General features: G+C 49.4%; 1 protein-coding gene across 1 annotated transcript in view; it reads right to left on the bottom strand.

The window, feature by feature from the left end:
• The window catches only part of LOC144165224 (uncharacterized), a 73,703-nt gene extending 53,083 nt beyond the window's left edge, over window positions 1-20,620 (bottom strand). Inside the window, exons 1-7 of the mRNA XM_077695340.1 lie at window positions 20,260-20,620; window positions 13,884-13,975; window positions 11,902-12,067; window positions 6,274-6,446; window positions 6,122-6,192; window positions 5,936-6,052; window positions 1,400-1,641 (exon numbers count right to left, since the gene is read on the bottom strand). Coding sequence (XP_077551466.1) covers window positions 1,400-1,641; window positions 5,936-6,052; window positions 6,122-6,192; window positions 6,274-6,446; window positions 11,902-12,067; window positions 13,884-13,975; window positions 20,260-20,439 — 1,041 coding nt within the window. The 5' untranslated portion in view covers window positions 20,440-20,620. The remainder of the gene's footprint in view (window positions 1-1,399; window positions 1,642-5,935; window positions 6,053-6,121; window positions 6,193-6,273; window positions 6,447-11,901; window positions 12,068-13,883; window positions 13,976-20,259) is intronic.
• Between the last annotated feature and the right edge of the window lie 280 nt (window positions 20,621-20,900).

The following is a 20,900-nucleotide window of genomic DNA, read 5'->3' as shown; positions in this document are numbered from 1 at the left end:
GGGGGAAGACAACTATAATTCAAAACTTTACAACTCGCTAACAAATACTTTTAATAAACGAACCATCAAACAACTAGGCAAAGCTAAGCACCCGTATTAGCTGTCAGGTGCGATACAACTAGCCAGCAGGCAGGTGCAGTTAAGCAGTGTTCCGTGTTGCGAGTCCATGCTTCTGCAATTGAGTTCGATGTATCAAATGACCCACCGCGGTGGCTCAGTGGCTAAAGGCGTGCGCTGCTGAGCTCGAGGAAGCTGGTTCGATTCCTACCGCGGAGGCCGCTTTTCTGATGAAGAGGAAAAGCAAAAACGCAGGTATGTACGAGATTTCGGCACACGTTAAAGATCCCCAGGGAGTCAAAATCAATCCGGCGCCCTACACTACGGCACGCCTCATCGCCTGCGTTACGTCGGCGCGTTAAACTTTACAATCAATAAATCTGTGTAATAAATGGCGAAGTACCTGAAATTTTTGCCACCGCACTGTCGATTATAAATAATTCATTAATGTGTTACAGATTACAGTGCAGTATTTGGCGAACGCGTACTCTGGTCACACGCCCAATTCTCGTACGTTGAGGAACGATAATAAAGGAAGACACGGAAAGGCGCTACGGCCCCGGACACACCTAAAAATAACGAGAAGAAACCAGATAAGCGAAGGTCACACGAAAAAAAACACAATAGAAGTCACACGTTAGCAGTTCCTGGCCTCATTGTGAACAATTTTGTGTAGCCTCGAGAAATCGTCGCGTCCGCAATTTTTACCAGTTTGTGTCTTACGCACTAAGCCACCGGTTTTTTGGAAGGTCCCCAGAAGCCTTCAATGTGTCCTAAATACAAAGCCTAATCTCTCCCTTTCATCGATGTGCGCGGGATACAGCGCCAGCTTAAGCGTCAACAGTATCGCCAACACGGTTTGCGTCGTCGGTGTGGAGCAGCCTTACCAACTGGCAGACTACGTTGCCTGTGGGATATGTCGGATATATTGCCTTGAGGGTACACCTCGACAGAGAGTGGGCCTCGACGGTGAAACTTGTACAAGTCGGGGATTTTGTTATCATATAATCTCTGAAGGTCAGTGGCTCTTTCAACACTGTCAACAAGGAATATCTCGAAGCAGTGACTCCGAACCAAAAACAAGGACACCGTTGTACAAAGGGGAAAAGTAAGCGTGGTGGAGAAGGATTCCTTTCGATTGCTAGGCGCCCTCCGGCGGTCATGTTTTGAGGCAGTGTGGTTGATTAGTCTCATTAGGGGACAAGAAAAAGGTTCGTTCGTAATGCGCTCAGCGTTACCGCAGCCACGCTGTTTAGGGAGGTGGAAGGGGTATGGTCGGTATCAAGGTAGACTACTGCATCAGCAGCCCTACATGCATTGCTTTGGGTGCGGTAGCGGGTACCTTGATGTCGCGGTACTGCTTGGAGCCGAGCCGCTCCACGGGGTTCTTCTTGAGCAGCAGGTACACCATGTCCTTGGCGGCCATGTTGGCGGAGTGCGGGTGCTCGGCGACCTTGGGCCACTTGAGGGGCGCGGCGATGATGCGGTCGCGCAACACCTTCTTCGTCTTTCCCCGGAACGGCACCCGGCCGGTCATCAGCTTGTACAGGACCACGCCCGTCGACCACCAGTCGCACGCGCGACCTGCACGTACGCGAACCGCACTTCACTCTTCACGTCTGCTGTCTCTTGCGCTATGCGTAAGTTGAGATTTTCAGGCGCTCCCAGAGTCCGTGATGGAAACGCCGTACAAAGTGTCTGCAAGCATCCACTAAAATGCTTAACAAAATAAATGAGAAGCGAATTTAAAGAAGTGGGTGCCAATATGAGCGGTGGTACACGTCAAAGAATTTGAAGAACTGACTCACGATTGCAGCACTAAATGCGGAATTTGTGTGCAGCGCGAACGGCGGTCTTCTGGGTGACTGCGCATCGCTGCTGCATCTCAGGAAGTGATCGCGTCGTCAGCGAACGCACGACGGCGCCCGGTACTATGGCGTTATCTGGAAGCGCGTAGACGTCGCCAAGCATAGCTTTGGATGTGCCATGCAACGAAGAGGACGACGATGGACCGACGTGCGTGCAGGACGCAGCGCAAGAACACAGCGCTTGCTTTCATGGATGCGCGGCGTTGCGTCTCCTTTCTCAGGGGCCATCAGACGTCAAGGCGCGGTTTCCCCGCAGGTCTTGTGTGGCCTCGGCGTACCCCCCTCCTCCTCAAACTTCGCCATACTTTACTCCTCCGCTTTCCTGTCGCTCTACTTCGTCTGCCTTCGGTGTCTTCTGCGGTCGTCGGTTACATCGCGGGGCGGCGGCGCCATAAAACCATCGAATAGGGCACTTAAGTGCTGCGCAATAAAAAAAAAGTCCCCCGGCGGCCTAACCACTTATGTTCTGCGAATACGAAAGCACGAGTATTCAGTCGAACGCCTGAGACGCCTTCTTTGGTCTCGCGTTGTCGACGAGCTTCGCCATATTGCCGCTGGCAACACTTTGCTTTGGGGTGTGCCTTAACCTTGGCGTGTGCCTTAACCCTACAGAGTGTCTTCCGTCTGCCTCCTAAATGGTGTGCCGCTGCTCGTTCATGCCGCCGCGTTATGGCAGAGTTGACGACGATGGTTAACTTCGCCAATGGTTGTTCCCCTCCTTTCAACTGCGGTTTACTGAGAGGGACGACCTCTTGCCTCTACTGCAGAGTTTAACACAGCGCTGTGGAGCCGCTCGTGAAGGGGCCGTTTCTCTAGAAGCGAGGACAATGCTGCACGCCAACCTTTTCGCTAAGGCTAGCTAGAGTATATGGCTTGCACATGACGACAAAACCGCGTTTTCTGGTGCATTGCTCTGAGCTTTCGCATCGCGGTTGCAGATAAGAGTGGCACATAAATACAAAGCCTTCTAGTTTGCATGCATTTCACTAACACGTCGGCTACAGGGAAGTCAGTGCAAGCTACCGCGAAAGAGCCATTTTTCTTTGAAGAACGCCGACCGCCAGGTTTTCGCTCAATGCGCCATTTACGGCTATCGGCTTAATCAGCTGAGGTTAATTCTCAGACTTTTATTATTTATTCGCAATACTTTCACATTCAAAATATTAAGAAAACGTCGAGCTGATTACACACTTTAAATTACACCGTTGTGATTGCACTGTACGTGAACTTCAGAGCCTTCATCATTTATGCATTGGGTAATCTGCTGTTTTGGACCACTGAGGAGTTATTTACACCACCCTGCGTTGAGCGCACACTTACTAGGCTGGTCGAAATATTTATGCATATGCGGTATCGGTTTCTTGCTTCGCTCATAACCTGTTTGCTGCATATTGTCAACGGTAACAAGGTGACAAAGACCCGTAAGTTCGGAAGGTAGCGGATTTCATCAAGAAAGCAGTGAACACGTCACTGGAATGACAAACATTCTTATTTATCCAGTAGCCAGCTTTTCGACATCCGGCGAGAAAATTCACGTTCCAGCTATAATACACCATCTGGCTGCATTTGTTTATTAGTATGTGGGTAATAAACACCACTTTTCAGAAAGGGGCTGTGACGTCAATGTACAACTCCCTTTAATAACAAAATTCCCTTTTGAAATAACTCTAATACAAGGAATACCGTAAAATTTAACGAAACGAGTTAGGGAAAAATTACGAGAACGATTGGCAGCTCAACGGATATTTCCCCGTACGTTACAGTTGTCACGAAATCCACAAGTATACATTAAGCGGTAAACTTATAGCTAAAACATTCACCTACTATGTCGAAGATTTTTGCGGAACTACATGCAGATTTTAGCATTTATTGCATTGTGCACATCCCATTAGCATCTAATGCGGGTTCATCTCTTGAGACCCCAATTGTACGACACACACACACACACGCACACACACAAACACACACACACACACACACACACACAAAATTCGAGCGTTAGAAGAACGCCAAGATCGGGAAAGAGAAAATTCTCTTGAAGAAGTGTCCAAGTTATCTGCTGGGCATAGAGCAGTAATTTCCGGCAGAGGTATACTGTGACCTCTTATTGTAAGTTTAGAGTTTTTTTGAGAACGTTCAGAAAGCATTGACGGTATGATGATGATGGTGAATAAACTTTGAGTCGATATGTTGATGTTGGGTCAACCGCGCGGTAGGGGGCTTCCTTAGTCCACGATGCCTTCGACTGTGCTGGCCATCCGGACCCCCTACACCATCGACGCTGGTGGGAGAGGTCGGAGCTGGTCAGCAGCTCCACTCGCTGCTCGTAGGCAAGGGTTGGGGTTAGGTGTGATGGTAGGAGATTGCTGGCATGCCCATACCATGTGGTGCTTGGTTGGAGGCAGGATTTGCGTGTGGCATCGTATAGGGTGGGATAGATGGCATGTGAAAGGGGGCTATGTGGGTAGGCGTTATTCTGTAGTCGCCGGAAGATAGTCGCTACTAGAGGCGCTCTGGTGGGGGAATGGGTATTTGTGTCGTTCGTTCCTATAGTGGGCGAATACTTCGGCCTATATTTGCAGTGGCTGGGTTTAGCTGTTGCTTCAAAGGGAGATTTGTGGCCCTCGTGGGAAACGGCCCGGTGCGAATGAGCGCGGGCAGCGGAGGGGGCCGCTTCGTTACCCCCAAGGGATTCGTAACCTTGAGGCCAAATTATTTGTACTTCTGGGGGTGGTTCCGTGGGTATAAAATAAAATCGGAGAAACTGTTGCACGGTCCCTTTGCATGAGTGCAAGCACTAAAAGTGTGCTCAGTAACACAGCAGACGATCCCGCACGTCATTCTCGCGAATTTATTTCAAAAGCCGCGCGTTCTGACGTTCTTGCTTTCCAACGACCGCTCTTCAATGATTGGGCGGCAGAGAGATATAAACAACAACTTTGCGGTCGTACGGCTCTGGTCATATTGAGCTTCCCACTGAGTAGTGTACTTGAGCAAGGTAAAACAATTTGCCCTTCGCTGCAAAGGAGGTACCTTAGAATTTTTTATTGTGTAGGTCTAACCACGTAAAGTTCCAACTTCATTATATATTGTCGGGCCCTATTAGCACGAAGGCTTTGATTTGTGATCGGAGTTTAACTATTTTCGCTGCGAAACGGTGTAGCGTTAGCCTAATGTGGTTGGATGTGAGAATTCTTATTTCATAATCTCAGACCATCTGGATTGTTCTAAAATTAGTACTAAACTTTCACACTGCACCGTGAGCGTCAGCATTAAAATATCTACGAATATCTATGAAAGAACAAATAAAAAAGGGAGCATTAGATTGCTGATATAGGGAGAGCTTTGGTTAGTTTAGTTATGCCAACTGCATTTTCTCGATGCGTGGGGTTTCACTGCTGTTTCATCTTCGAGCTGATATTGCCACCGAGAAGCGTTGAAAAGTGATTTCCAGCGACGTTATGATATGCAATGAAGGCATGCGGAAAAAAAATTAACAATTGTAGTGGTGAGCCAAATCAACATTGTTTTTTAAGGGCGTTAACCTATTCAAGATTAGTGCATTAAGAAACCGCGCGACAAAGTGATTGATTATAGTGTTTAACGCACAGACGAAACGCAGGTGAGGAGGTGTGTCGCAGTGAAAGGCTCCGGATTAACTTTTACCGCCTGTGGATCTTTAACATGCACCGAAATCTCGTACACACGGGCATTTTTGCTTTTAGCCTCCATCATAAAAGCAGCCGCCGCTTCCGGAAATCGAACGCGCATACTACGCACTACAAACTACAATTCTTAGTGCATCAATGAGTAAAACATTTATCGCCAGAAACAGTTGCGCGACTGCGGGGAAGAATATTTCCGCTTTAAATTTATTTTCCCGGTCCTGTCTTCTGGCGAGGAGCAAAGTAATTTAGCTGAGCTAGTGATGCGTGAGACAGCCTGGGTTACAAAATTTGTGGACATCCTTGTTGCTGTAAAATTTCAAAGAAATAGAAATCAACACTCACCATAAGGCCTTCGCTTGAGAATTTCAGGAGCCATATAGGGTATGGTTCCGGCCGATTCTCCGTCCCTGAATTCGAACGGCGTCCGTCGAAAGTAGCCCTGAATGGCGCGCTTGGAAACTGGAAGAGAAGTGACGACGTCACCGACCGCTGCCACGGACGCGGCCCTTCTTTTGCGCGTGCACTCACAGTGCCCCAGGCAGATCTTGTTTGTGTCGAAATCTATAAGTTTGACTCGTCCTCCAGGCACCATCAGCATGCTGGAAGAGAGGCCGTCAGCGAGAGCTGAGTGCGGGGAAGGGGACAACCCTCAATGTGGGGGAAGCTCAGTGGCAGCTCACTTGGACACCTTGATGTCCCGGTGCAGGAAGCCCTTGAGGTGCAGATGCTCCACGGCCAGGATGAGCTGCGCGATGACGATGCGCACCTGGTCGATGGGCAGGAACCCGGAGCGCTCCACCACGCGCATCAGGTCCACTCCGCACACGTACTCCATTACCGTCACGTACGCGTCCTGCAGGGCGGGGCCAGTGTCCCGAGGATAAGACGCCGCATGGACAGCACGCTGACATGTACAGTGACTCTCACTATGCTACTCTGGAGAGTGATGAGGAAGGTTTTCGCTTTACCATATCTTTACAAATAAAAACTGAGGTATTCATGTAATCGCGACAAGCACTGGCCACAAGTCATCGCACCTGCCCCCGCGCACACTAGGCTTCTCAGACTCGTCTTCTTGCGGTAACGCTTTGTTGGCCAGGCCACAGGCATAGGTTGACGCCCGCTAGGCTAGGCTAGATTGTCACTGCTCGCTTTGCGTCAGCCCACATGGCTACCAATCTAAGATCATTTCCCCGTAAATTCGGAACCGACTGAGAATTGGCGAGTCTGCTGCAGACAAAGCTGAGAACTTATCCTTTAAAATCTGCAGGACAGGGAGAATTACCCAATCGTTCTAAAAGCTGGTTAGCTGTTAATTTAAATACAACTGCACCAGAATGACTAAGTGCCACTTTTCGGATTATTAAAGCCAAGCTTTCGTGTGCTCGCTGGTGCCGTTCGACGCCAAAACGCCCAATTTTCTCTGACTATGATGAATGATCGTCGATGATTGTAGCGTAAGCTACATTGGCTGAGGTTGAGCAGTTTCGTGTGGACCTTGAAGAGCCGTGCTGCGTAAGCGTGGGGACCATTGTATTGCAATAAATTGCATTGGCTTGGCTTGGCTTGGATTGGATTGGGTTACGCTAAATTTGATTGTATTTGATTGGATTGAGAAATCCAATCCAATTGGACTACGGGTGTGTATTGGGTTTGCACATTCGTCGGTCTGCGCATTCCAGAGGAGTGACGTTATAGCCGCGGCAGACTCCCTGGAGCCGGCGTGTACTCAGCTGTGCGACTCCGTTGCGCAGTAGCCAAGTCTAACTCTGTGCCGGAGCCGCTTGATAGCCGTTTCGCGTAGCTCCTGGAGAGCCGAGCTACGCATGCGCGAGGAGCAGTGACTGGACTGGACTGGACCGGACCGGACCGGACTGGACTGGACTGGACTGGACTGGATTGGATTGGATTGGATTGGATTGGATTGGAGGGGGCTGGATGGGATTGGAAATCGTTTTAGCAGCAGTAAGTACGACAATCAGCTAATCCTAGACAACGAGGAAACCTAAGAATAACCAACTGAACCTCAGCTCCCGCTACGTATGTCCTGGCCACGGAGTAAGATATATATGAGAGGAAACGCCCATTACGGCCGGTGCGATCGAGCGATCAGATAATGTCACAATTATAACTACGGCGACCTACGGAGCTCCGCAGCAGCGGCGGCGAATAATTTGACAACGGCACCTGGTTCAATGTATTAAAAGCATTGCTTTGTTTGCAGAATCCGCCACAAGGCGTGAATCGCTATGCGCTCGAGCTGCTGCGCGACGCGGGGACGGAACGCGCGTTTATCTCGGGAAGTAGAGCGCGCGCGCGCGTGCGCGCGTCATCGTCCCGCAACGTCGGTGATGCTGGCACTTTTCAGTGCACTGTCGCATAACCAATAAATTGGCTGGTGCACTTAACTCGCTTCCAGCGCATCGCATGCGAGATAAGGCCGTGGGTTTACAGGTTTTACATTTGTTTTGCGTTTACAGGTTTGTATTGTGGGCTTGCTGCTCGCGCAAGATTGCTTACGCATTAAAAGAAAATGCCCCTTTTATTCGCTCGTACCCGCCGGTTTAAATTTGACCGAAAATTAATCGCGAAGGTTGGCTCTCCAACCAACGGAAGGCAAGAAGAGCGCGAACCCTCTCGCTTCGGCCACGGAATGTTTCGGCGGCCCGGTGAAATACCGACGCGATGCCGCTGCCGGGTTGGACTGGACGAGCGCGAACAGAACGCGCGCCGGCCGTGGCGATGACCGCGCACTTCCTTCGCTTGCCGCCCGATGCCGGAAACTTGACGTTCGCCAAGTGCTTGTGACGTTTCACGCTGCCCCAGGAAGCTCAGTTTCCCCTCCTATTTTATTCTTGCTCCGTGGTCCTGGCATAGCCGAGCTAAGCCACTGTTAATTTTTTTTCGAACAAAATAAAGTGATTGGAACAAAATAAAGTGAAGTCAAGAATAAAGTGAAGTGAATAAAGTGAGAAGGCAACAAAATATGCAGGTAAAAGAGCATGTCTCGATGTTTATTTTTGCAGACTCTACCAGCTCCATAAGCACAAATAAATAGACTTTCAAACCGTGATGACTGCAGCGGCCACTCAAGCGACGCGCGGCCATTATAGGAAGTCTCGCGCTGGGAAATGTTTGTAGCTAGCTGACAGAAAGTCCGCTTCATGTTGGTAGCAGTCCTTTGCACCTTTTCTTCAGGCTACAAATGTGCACATCTCATCAAGGGGTCCGTTTCGGGTTTAAGCCTAGTCGCTGACGATTCAACGGGCGTAATAAAGAGTTTTAAGATCTCGTTACAGTGTTTGCGTTGCCCAAGGAGGTTAAAAAAAATTGCTGGAGTGGAAGTCACCTATACCAACCAACGGGCTCGGCTGAAGCCGCTGGCGGCCATCTTGCTCGGGGAAAGAAACCAGATGCCGATTGCTTTGCAGCAGTATTTGCCGACTTTCCCAGCAGTTTTAAATTACGTAACGGATTCTCATGCTCTAATTCAACACTGTGAGCCATGTCCGACGGCTCCGTATTGATTTCTACCACAGAAATATTGTTAAAAGTCAGATCTCCGAGTACAGGGACATTGTTTTTTTCACCTTATGACTCGGATATGCAGCTGCCACAAAGTAAAAAGTACATAAGAACTCGTTTATCTTCTTTATTATAAACTGTTCAAATGCAGAAATTGATCGTGAAAGTTCTAAGAACAAAAAAAAACCAAAAAGCGATACAGTTACAACTGCAATGTGAAAAACAGAAGTCATGACTAGAAAATGCAGCATTTTCCGAAAAACAACAGAAACACCCAGAATTATTGTGATAATAGACATAATGGAGTGAAAAAAAAAACGATACAGAAAACTTTCATGAGTGTATGATAGCAACCGATGCTATTACGTTCATTGCATTGCTGCCCAACCTAACACACAAATAAACTGCAAAAAATTGCCCCCACCTCCCCGAAGGGAATCGTGAGGAAGTGCGAATGCATTTCTTGCGCCGAGAGTACACGGCGTAGTAATTCTGCCATCGCCTTGAGAGGCGCAGTACCGGCGAGGGGGAGCTGTCAGGCGAGGGGAGAGGCGCGCGCCGAGGGTGAGTGCAAATCTAACGGGGGGAGGGCTGCGGATCCCGAACTCCGCGCTCGGAAGGCCGAAGGGAGACGTAAGCGGCGCATCGCCTGCGGTGATGAAGGCCGGCAGCGAGACGCCGAACGAAAGCGTGCGAAGCGAGCCGAGGACCCCGAAGGCGTTCTGGCCCGGGAGCGCGCGGCGCGTGAGCGTGTGCGGGCCCTCGAATTCGATCGGCCGGACGCGCGCTTCAAGCGAGACTTCCTGGACCGCAGCTTCGGCAACAGCTGCGCCGTGTGCGACCGGCTGTGGTTCGATAACAACCTAAGCTGCATTTCCGGCGTGAGGAACGAGACCAACAGGTTGAACGCGTTGCGGGTTCTTTGGAACGAGTTCGGAAGACGGTCGGGCGAACACCGATGCGAGGACATGGATGCGCAAGACCCGCGGTTGGCTCCCTTCGGTGCGTTCCGGGTGTGTGCCTCGTGCCGAGAGTCCCTGCTGGCCGGACGGGTCCCGCCGTTGAGCAAGAGTCACGGCTACGCCTACCCGCCTCGTCCCGCTCACCTTCCCGATCTGAACTCGGTCGAAGAGCGCCTCATCTCGCCTCGCCTCCCCTTCATGGCCATCAGGCATTCGCACTTATTCCTGGCCAATCTCCCACGTGGGTATGTGCCATGTCAGCGGCCAGGCAGCGCGCGCCCATCTCCCCCCGTTGCTAAGGAAGACGAAAAGCGCGCGCACCCGCAGCTGTTGCTATGCGGACGGCGGAAGGTTCGGGGTCGCTTATAAAGTGCATTCGCACTTAAAAAAAACCAACAATCTTTCTAGTAAATAACACCATGAGGTTACATTGCCAGTGACATGAACTAGCGAAAAAAGATGAACCAATTTGTATTTTTGGAAACAAAGTGTTTATTTTTTGAAAGAAGACAGACTTATGATACCAGACTTCAATTAAACTGCTAAAACATACTATCAAATGGCAAACAAAAGACACTGACAAAGGACAGTGACTCAACATCTTTCGGAAGCCTAGCAGCAAAGAAATTAAACAATAAAAGCGCATACTACGCGACACAATGCAACGAGCATGACCGCAGTTTGGAATCAACTTGCACGCGTGCAAGTTACGTGCGCAATGCGACTCCCGGGGCCGGGTTCACACTGTTTGTACAACCGTAAGCCACACACGAACCAACCATACTTGTTTTGATCTCGTTACATGACGCGCACACGAATCAACAACACTTTTTCCTGCACGCAAGGAACGCGCGCTGCAACAACTACGCATCTTCTCCCCTAGCAAGATGGCGTCGCGGCTTCACTTTACAGGCGCCCCTTCCACTCCAGCAATTTTTTTTAACCTCCTTGGCGTTGCCCTTTACTGTGTTACCGGAAACCGCAGTTTCCGTTTACCGCTAAAAACGGTAGGATACGGTTTAGCACACCGTTTGCGGTTTGCGTATTCCGGCCGCCGTGGCGCAGGTAGCGGCGCCTGAGGCATTATTCTCAAAGCAAATCACGCATAATTCTGTTGCTCATATCTCTTTGCTTTCGTTTAAAGTAGATTGAATATTTAATTTTTCGGGTGAAACGTTTACAATAACTTTAGTTGTTTTGAGAATACTGTAGCCATCACCTGTAAAGGCTTAAAAATAAAACGTGCCGGTGGCGCCATCTACCGGTTAGAGTTAGAATCAAGGTAAAATACAATTTGCCCCCGCGCTAAATATTTAGGCGAGAAAGGAGTGAAATATTGTGTAGTAGTTACTCAGTAACCTACACTACCTCACCCAGCACAATTTTCGAGGCCTAAAAGCACTTTTATAGCTCGGAAACGTATGTGAACTATTTGAGGCGGGCAAGTCCGAGCACGAGTTGGGGCGGCCATTTTCCTCGCCTATTTGAAAAAAATGGTCGTTTGTCGTTCTCCTGCGCCATATTTAACAAGAAAAACGTAATAAACAGCTTCAAGTCACATTACTTTTATCCGCGGTACCAAGCATAAAGCGCCGAGCGCGCTATAATGAATACGCGAGGGTACACTTCGTCTGCTCAGTAAGCCCGTTGGCAACGTTAAAGCCTGTGCCGGTAAGTTGCCATTCGCCGTACCTCTCGCACATGCGCAGTCGACTCCCGCAAACACGGTAGACGGAAACGTAAACACGGTAACGCTATGCTAAAACTCTCCAATATTGCGACCGACGTTGTCCGTTGCAAATGTCAGGTACGTTTTCCAACCTTGGCGGCGAAGCAGACGTAGTACTTGACGAGAAACGGACTCCGCACCACAGACGCGACGACCTTGTCGATGCACGCCTGGTTGGGGCGGTTGAATCTGTCCGAGGCGATCAGCTTCACCGTGCACACCAAATTGGCCGGCTTGTACCGGGCCTTGTACACGGCGCTGCGCATACGGAGGAGACAGGTGACGTCCGATGGGGCATTTTAAACGACGCACGCATCTTGGGCAAATAGATAGTTTTGGTCGACTTGTAGAACTTAAGGCGTCGCGCTAAAACGTTTGTTTCGCGCTGGCGTTGAACATGCGCTCAAGACAACGCTACTTTAAAGCAAAGCAGGGAAGTAGGCTAGTTGTCGTTTGGATATCTTTAAATCTACAGGAGCGTTTTTTGACTCAAAAGCCTTTTTTGACAGGCGGAAGTTCTGATGGAAACCAAATAAAAACCCTTTTTTTTTCTACATCATAACGCGTGAAAAAACGCGACAACGCCAAAGGCTTGAAGCTCATAACCAGGGAAATAGGTAACGTAGAACGTCTTTGGACCATCTAATATATATCAGCGCCTTTTCAATCCTGCTTTAGGCGCCTTAAATAAGCTTCCCGCAGGAGGTATAAATGCGCTGTCACGTTCTGCTCTTGTCCAAAGTAGTTATTTTGTGCTTTGTTGGTTTACGCATCACATATCCCCTCTGAAGACAACAAACAGCTGTTACTTGCCATTCTGTCTGTCCGTGATGTGTTTATGTGAAACTGATCTCCCCTACATTTGAAAAGGCGCTATTGTTTACACGGACATAGTGCTGCTTTGGTATGCACAAATCAAGTCCATCAAATCACAACGATGCGAACGATGCTACTCTTTGCGGGCTGGCGCCCTCGTGGGATTTGCTGTGTCGGTGTTTAGCTATATTCGGGATATGCTGCGTTAAATTCTGAGGACAGTGGCGCAGTATCTATGTCTAATCTCTACGCAGTCTCTCCGACTAAGGACCCACACGACTGACGGGAAGACATAATTGGGTACAATGATAGCGTGGTTGTGCTTATCGCAGGGTCTAGTCTGGTCTGGTCAGGGTCTGGTGGTCGCCGAAGACAGTGCGGCATTGCGAATTATCACGGGAGGCGGATCGAGAAGCCACGAGTTGCGAGGGGTTTACAGGGCTCGGGAAAGATGCGGAGGCGGGGGAGCTGAGTGTAAAGAGGAGCTACCACACTCCCTCCGCAGGTGGCCATGCTTCAACACACCACGTGCCAGCTTTAAAAGGCCGAGCGTTCACCGATCCCCCGTGAAGTCGGCTTTACCTCTAAGCAGAACTTCATTCCTAGGAAGACATTCTGGCAGGACCAACATAGCCCGTCCTAAATTAAAAAATGCGGAGCCCCTGGGTCATTTTTTTGTTTTGTTTTTAACGAAATTTGACTATACGATGAAAGTTGTTGGTTTACGCTCGGTCTACCACCCAAGACGATCTATCTACTGGATCCTTGCGACAGACAGCTTTGCTGCAAAAAATTCCCCCGCATTTCCCCGAGGGGGAGAATGTGAAAGTGCGAATGCACGGTTGTCGGCCCGCTTGCGGCGCTTGCGCTCGGCCCCCGCAGCCCACCGCCTCGCCGCCTTCTCTTCCATCTCTTCCATCGGGTTTGTAGTATCACGTGTACACCACGCAGTTATCAAGCCGCTATAACGCCGCTGAGTCGCCAACGCACGCCGCTGACGACGTAGTTTGAATGCGTTAAAGATATAAGGCGCGTCACTAACACTGATATCAGCGTCGCGTCCGTGGCTTGGTCGGTAGAGCGTCGCGCTGCGGCCGCAAAGTCCTCGGATCGAAACCTGGCGCCGGATGCTGTTTCTTTTTTAAATATAGAGGAGCACTGCGGACGCCGCCGCCGCCGCCGCCGCCGCCGGCGGTGGATGGTTTGGGGTCGCTTATAAAGTGCATTCGCACTTAAAACCACACAGCACTCTGCTTACCCAAAGCCTCCAGCCCCGAGAAGCTTTACGGCCTCGAGGTCTCGTGTCCTGGGAATGAACGCAGTGAACGGCGTTTCCGCGTCGATTTTCATCTGGGTGCGAGAAGGAAGGGAAAGGACGACGGAGGGGGTTACGATTATAGACTACTAGTGGTAGTACCCGGTGGTGCTCGGGTGAACCATTATATTAGGGACAGCAATGGGTATAACACAAGTTCGTTTATTTGTTACTCGTCATGTTAGGCTACTTCATTCGGAAGCGGTACACACTCGGGAGCGCCTGCCTGCTGTCAGTACACGGGCTCCAACTGCAGGCGCGTCGTGGTAATGTGAAACGACTGGCACTCGTATTTTACTCCAACTCTCGCTAAATAAATTGCACCAAGATGGTGCGCTCGAGCTAGTGAGTCAGTGAGTGAAAAAAGTTTTATTGAGCCGGCGAAGTGGGAGTGGTTCCCAATTTAAGAAAGCCATGTGGTGAGCGGGCAGCCATCGCTCTGTAGGAAGAATTGTCTGCACATCCAGATCGCTGTTAGTCACCAGGTTCTCCCACAGCTCAAGGGTGGGAAAAGTGGATGGAAGAAGGAAAAGCTCGCTTTGCTTACACTTTTAATATGATATAAGAAAGAGTGTCAGGTTGTAAACACAACTTGATTCGGCAGGAGATTGCGCTGGGAACACGATGGAGGCCTGTTGGGTGAGGAGTATTCTTCCTCGTAGGAAGTGCTATCTCAGAAGATATGAACGATGCTCATCGGTACAGTTTTATCATAAGTAACATGGGCTCCCTACGGGAGGCACGGGGTTGCAGGAAGTCCCAATAGATTCCGAGGGCAAACCTCTGCGCTTTTTACTGGTACATCTTCTCTTTTACATTTATGATATATGACACCGGCTCCTACGAGAGACGCATAGTTGCCGAAGGTGCGAACAGATGCCGACCGCTAAGCGAACGCGGGAAAACAACTGAATTTTACGTCCAGAGGGATGCACATTAAAAAATATCGCTTGCCTTTTTATCCGCATGTTAGGACAAAATGCTGAAATTGGTCTTTGGGCAGTTAAATTGGCAGCATTTTTAAGAAAAAAACGAATGGGAGATATCAAGTGGCTGTGTGGTTATTTGAGAAGGTGTAAAAACACAGTGTTTTCCCGAAACCCTGCTTGACTCTATTGGGAGGGTGTCATTGAAAAATGTTGTAGAACAGTGTCTAGATACCTGAGTAAGTTGCCTATCTCAACAAAAACCATTTCGATATCTCAAATGGCGGGCGGTAAAAAATTATTGTATGAAAACTATTTTACCGCTTTTCACTCTCTTCCATGATGGAATTTTTAAAATTATCAGCAATATTGACCTCCAACACCGTAATCAGAATGTGCCCTTGAAATCTGTAGCCGTTTGAAAGAGCACTTTGGCTAGACTTGTACATAACCAGTTAGGCCTTTTTGGCTCGTCAGCCGTGTCATTTGTAAAAAAAACAATATGCCCTTTTAGCGGCGTCGCAGGCCAAAATCCTTAAAAGTGGTTCTGTGCATTTCTATGAGTAACATATGCTATGAAAATCAGTTGGATAACTGAATCGGTGAAAGATTTATTTCAGAATATTTAGGAACACCATTTTGATTCCGGAATGCGGAAGCACCTCGCTAGTGTAGGTTAGGGCGAAATCCAAAAACTGCTTTCTAGATATTCTTAAAGGAGTACTGACACGAAATTTCAAAGCTGAGATAACTATGTAAAACGCTTCCTTTTTATCAGGAGATATCTCCCAGCAAGTTTCAACAGCAACCGTTCAGCGGAACATATTTAAAATCCATTTTAATCTGCGCCCGCACAAGAAAGCCCAGAGCGGGCCGACGTGACATCATCTGCTACATGCCCCAAACTGCCGACGTCGGGGCTCCCGTGACGAAGCCGACGCGCTGGCTGTGGTTGGCGCGCGCTGCTCGGGCGTGTGTACACGTCATGGTTTTGGGACTGACGTCATGCTGCCCGGGCCTGTGGGGACGGCGAAAACCCCTGCCGGTCTGGGCGCGCGCATGCGCTCGCTCGCGCGCGCTTCCAGAGAGGCAGCGATACGGCAAGAATGGTGACGTCATGTTATACATGCGGCCATGGCGGCCGCTCGGCGTTTTTCAGTCGAAACCGAAACTGGCACGAATAAACGACGCCGTAAATGAATGTTTACGCTGCGCTCGACCGTCTAATCTGTCATTCTATGATTAGTGGGCTGGTGGGCACGCATAGCAGCGAAAAAAACGTAACATAAAAATTTCGTGTCAGTACTCCTTTAAAGGCTACATATATCAGCAAAAAGCGCTTCGATATGTGAATGGATGACCGAGAAAATCATGAATTTGCGAAACCACAATTTCGCCCTTTTCCGCGGTTAGGAGTGCAATTTCTGAAAAACCCGCCCTAGTGAGCACCTACTCAATGACGAAAAAAAACTTGCAAAATTGCAAGTCTCTAGATCTAACAGTTTTGGCTGGGCGTTGATGAGTCAGTCAGTCAGTCAGTCAATCAGTCAGTCGGGCACTTCTTTTTATAGGTATTGATTCAAACCAAAATTGTCGCGCGGCCTTCGTGACCGAAGACCGAATTGATTGATTGCATTTGGTTGATTGCAACCAATTCATTCATTGCACAAGATTTGGATGTTTCCAAGGCGTGAATTGGAATGACCCCATTCGACATTTCGGGCCAAACATGCTTTTTTTATTTTCGTAGCCACTTACTAGCGCGCAGAATGAAGCGCTAACTTCCGTGAAAGAGCTGGGCCAATATGTATGCACTGGCAGTTATCGGAAAACCATGGCCGTATTTACAAGCACCACAGAGAAGTTTACCAAACATTTTAAGTCCACCACACGGGACCCGAAGGCCACGTGTACCTTATTTTCTAACAAGTAGCAGTGGCAATGCGTTAAACGGGCCTGCGAGGCTCCGCCATATTCAACCAGAAAATCGTAAAAACTTACCGTCACGTTGCGTCGGGCCATTTGCGAGGAGAGCTGAAGCGGCAAAACGCTTATGCATAATCAGCCCCCCCCCCCTTCCCCCCAACACTGCTCTAGCCATACGCACCGAATGTTGCAATCATTTTGGAAGTTGCCAAGCATTCTCGTTCAGAAATGCTCCTTGGTTTTGGTTGCTGCCAAATAGCATCACGATTCCGCTTCCGCCTTTGTATTAACGGAACACGAACGCGTTTCCTGTAATTTGTGCACTTAGCGAAGCAAGACGTATTTTTGGCGAGTGGTTTACACTGAAAGAACTGTGAGCAGCATTTTGTGAAACCCTGTTCGTGCATTCTGTGTATGCAGTGCCTGCCTTGAAAAAGCCAAGAGTGATGACGACAGGGGATATCTGTGGGGACCGCACAGAACATATATTATGAAGACCCATCCAAAGGTTCGACACGGCTCTCTAGCTAAGCTGGCAATGTGCTCCTACGGTAAAGCGTTTATGAAATTTTTGCCTCTTCATGACTGCCGTCCCAGTCGCCTTCTCAGCCGGAGACAAGAGAAGTTCGTAGAGCGCAGCTTGAGCTGGAAGACTTGGATGACGGGGGAAGCGAGATCTTTGTTGATGCCCACGACGGATACCTAGGATTCCGGCAACAGCAGTAACGTACAAAATGAATAGCGGAAGGGATGATTTTCCAGACGGCGGTTATCTTTTCCCTATTTACTTCACATAAAGCCGTCACGTATTCTTTGGCAGCTTCAAGGACATTTCATGTTGCTTTAACCCATGTCCAATAATCGGACATGTTTGGCGCAGGAGTAAGTCTTGTGGTTGTTGTCTATATACGAGAAAATCCGAACCTCGCACAGTAGCTAATTTACCCTTATGGTGTATGGTGCAGCGTTTTTCTTCAATTAAGAATCGCGCCTCAAGACCGAAGACAACGGCAGACCTATGAGGCAGTGGGTGCAGCGGGCTCTCCTCCAAAACGCTAATGAAGCAGCACTGCTTAAGGCAGCCGTGCGTGGCACGCGCTGTCTACTGCTACAAGGAATTCACCATCACCACTTCCACCTCCAAAGCAGGCAATTATTCTCAATCTGTATTTACTGTGGCCGCAGTGTGGTTGTGTACCATTGTATTGGATTCGGTACGAAGGGCGAGCGAAGCTAGGGTCTTAAAAATTTTTTCAATAATCGTTCCTAGTCGAGGAACTAATCTAGAGTGAACAAAACTATGAAACCCATAAGCTACATCATTTTAGACATGCAGAAAAATTAATTAAAATATTGATTGATTGATTGATTGATTGATTGATTGATTGATTGATTGATTGATTGATTGATTGATTGATTGATTGATTCATTCATTCATTCATTCATTCATTGGTGGGTTTAACGCGCCGACGCTCAACAGGCGATGAGGCGAGCTGAAGTGGAGGGCTCCGGATTAATTTTGTCCCCCGGGGAATCTCCAACGTGCGCCGAAATCTCGAGCACACGGGCGAGTTCCCTCAGAAAAGCGGCCGCTGCGGCGGAAAATAAAACCCGCGTCCTTTGGCTCACGCGGCACAACGCCTTAGCCACTGAGCCACGGCGGCGGGTGGGCAGAGAAACTAACTGCGATAAGCGTTTTACGAATGACTGAGTATTTGCGTGTATGTAGCTTCGTTTCGCTGGCGCAAACTTTTTACACCAAGAAAAAACCAATACGGAAAACACAGAGAGCAAATATTTTGTCGAAAGTTGGAAGGGCAAAAGGAGTTGTAGGAAGCGTTGATAGATTCAGAGGCCTCAGTCGAGGCAGCTACTGACGGCTTCATGAATTAAGTTTCTAAGGTGTTGCTAAAGTCAAGTTACTCCTCTTTTTTCCTAATTGAGATCGGTCACTGTCGAGTCTATTGTTCTCTAAATAGGGCATCTCGCGGGTACTGCCAATGGATGTGTTGTTTAATGGCAATTTTCCACGGTAGGCGTGACGATAAAGGAGTTTTCGTGATGATGAGGAGCGTGATGATGAGATGTACTCTCGCTGGTGGGTCGACTGTTGCGGCTTGTGCTTGCCGTAACAGGGTTTGCTGATATCGTACTAGGTTAGGGTTCCGCTGGAAGCTGACGCTTCGCTGATCTGCATTCAGTAAGGCCAAGTTGCGGGTTAACTGGCTCAGATGACGGCCTTTGGGAGCCGGTGCTGGAAGCCCGGTTGTATGCGTCGCGGGTGATCTAGGTGATTAGACCACTCGTTTTCTAATCCACGCGAGGAAAGTGGTGGCGGCGGGCATCCCGTGCAGCTTCACTAAGCCTTAGTATTTTTCAACAGGTTTGCCGCCGACCAGATGTACAAAAGGTGCCTAACAGTCCGCATGCCCGCTTATTCTAGGTATGGAGACGAACGAAGAAGAAAGTGGTTGAAAGTAGCCAAGTGGCCATTTTGGTCGACGTGAAGGGGAGGGAAAGAAGCAATCAAGATAGCAAGCACAACAGCAAGCCACCTAGCCCCACCAGTGGCGTTCTTTCTACACGCATATGCTGCAAGCCATGTCCTGTCTTGTGGCATAGACGGGACCCGAAGTGCGTGCTACCGGCAGTGAAGGTCGATGAACACAGAAGACTCGTCATCGCACGCGAGGAGCGTTTCAGGGACCCCTTCGGCCCGCCCCGCCCTGAAGCGCTAGTTACTGAAGTAACCTTCTTACGTACCGTTGAAAAAATTGAAGCGAAGCTTTCAGCCTCTCAGCCATGTCGTCCGTTGTTCACCCAAAACTCTCTCAGGAAAGCCAACTTTCTCGGACATGATGATGGTCGTTGGTGAAGTCAACAAAAATTAATTCGCTTCCAATTGTCCCAATGGAACACGGGTCTCTCGCGTTATGAAGCCGACATCTATCCGATTGCGCCTTCCTTGCGGAACCGCGTTATATCACCACACCATGCACAAAGTGGAAATCGCGTTTCTATCAAAACAATATATTGATAAATAATAAGGGTCCTCTCGTTTCTGGGTTCGTTGGTTTGGTGTTGACTTGATTTTGGGAAGATTCTCCTTTCCCCATAGTTGTCGTTTCGACAGAGGCGTAGTTGATTTACTGCCAATGATATCACTCGGCTCGTCTTCGTAATCTTCGGCAGGCGCACTTAATAACCTCAGCATAGAGTATCTCGGCTTCGCAGGGGCCCCACAAGATGCGACCTAGAAATGCAACGATCCTTAAGGTCAAATACCTGCTCAAGCCGTGATATATCACCTCCCGCTACCGCATCTCAGACGCGTGCAAAGCCCACTGCCAGCTAGAAATGCATGGACTATAATTGTAGGCTAGGTGTCGCCCATGCGCTAGTAGAGGATGCGGCGCATACGAGCGGCCGGAGTAGACCCTGGAGGGTGCTCTGGCTCCAGTGCTCACCTTGTCGGTGCGTGTGGCTACGGCGTCCCCGACGGCCATCCAGTCGGTGACGGGCACCTCCGAGAGCTTCTCGAGCGAGGTGGCCAGCTCGCCGACGATGATGGTCAGCTTTCGGATGACCAGGCCCAGGCCTTTCGCTGTGCCGGGCGCGCGCTTCAGGCACAAGCTGTGCAGGCCCATGAGGTTCTCGACCGTGTCCCGGATGTCCTGGTACGTGATGAACTGCCGGTGCAGCTTCTGCAGGCAGTCCTGGGCCGCCAGCACCGACTGCTCGTGGCAGAAGTGCGACAGCGGGTCGCGAAGCAGCGACACCTTGTTCTCGCGCTTGACGAAGAACTCCAGAAGCACCGTGGTCACCTTGGGGATCTGCGCGGGCGTTTACTCGCTACGTGCATACTCGTTCTCGCCTTCCAAAAGGCTGCTTGCCATGAACCATGAAAAGTCATAATAAACGGAAGCGGTTTTATACGTGGACATGCATTTATATCGAGAACCAATTCGAGAAAGGAAAGGAGCCCGAGTGTGTTCACGTCAACTTGAGCGAGGTTCTATTTACTGATTGGCATATAAGTAAGCCTCATTTATCACCCCGGATTGGCTTCGACCGTGAAACTCACGCGTTGAGAACGTCCGCGACAAGC

This window comes from Haemaphysalis longicornis, unplaced genomic scaffold, assembly GCF_048455015.1.
Source record: "Haemaphysalis longicornis isolate Haplotype H1 unplaced genomic scaffold, Haemaphysalis longicornis Haplotype H1 scaffold_14, whole genome shotgun sequence".
In the NCBI taxonomy this organism is placed as follows: domain Eukaryota; kingdom Metazoa; phylum Arthropoda; class Arachnida; order Ixodida; family Ixodidae; genus Haemaphysalis; species Haemaphysalis longicornis.
This window is presented reverse-complemented; position numbering and strand designations above follow the sequence as displayed.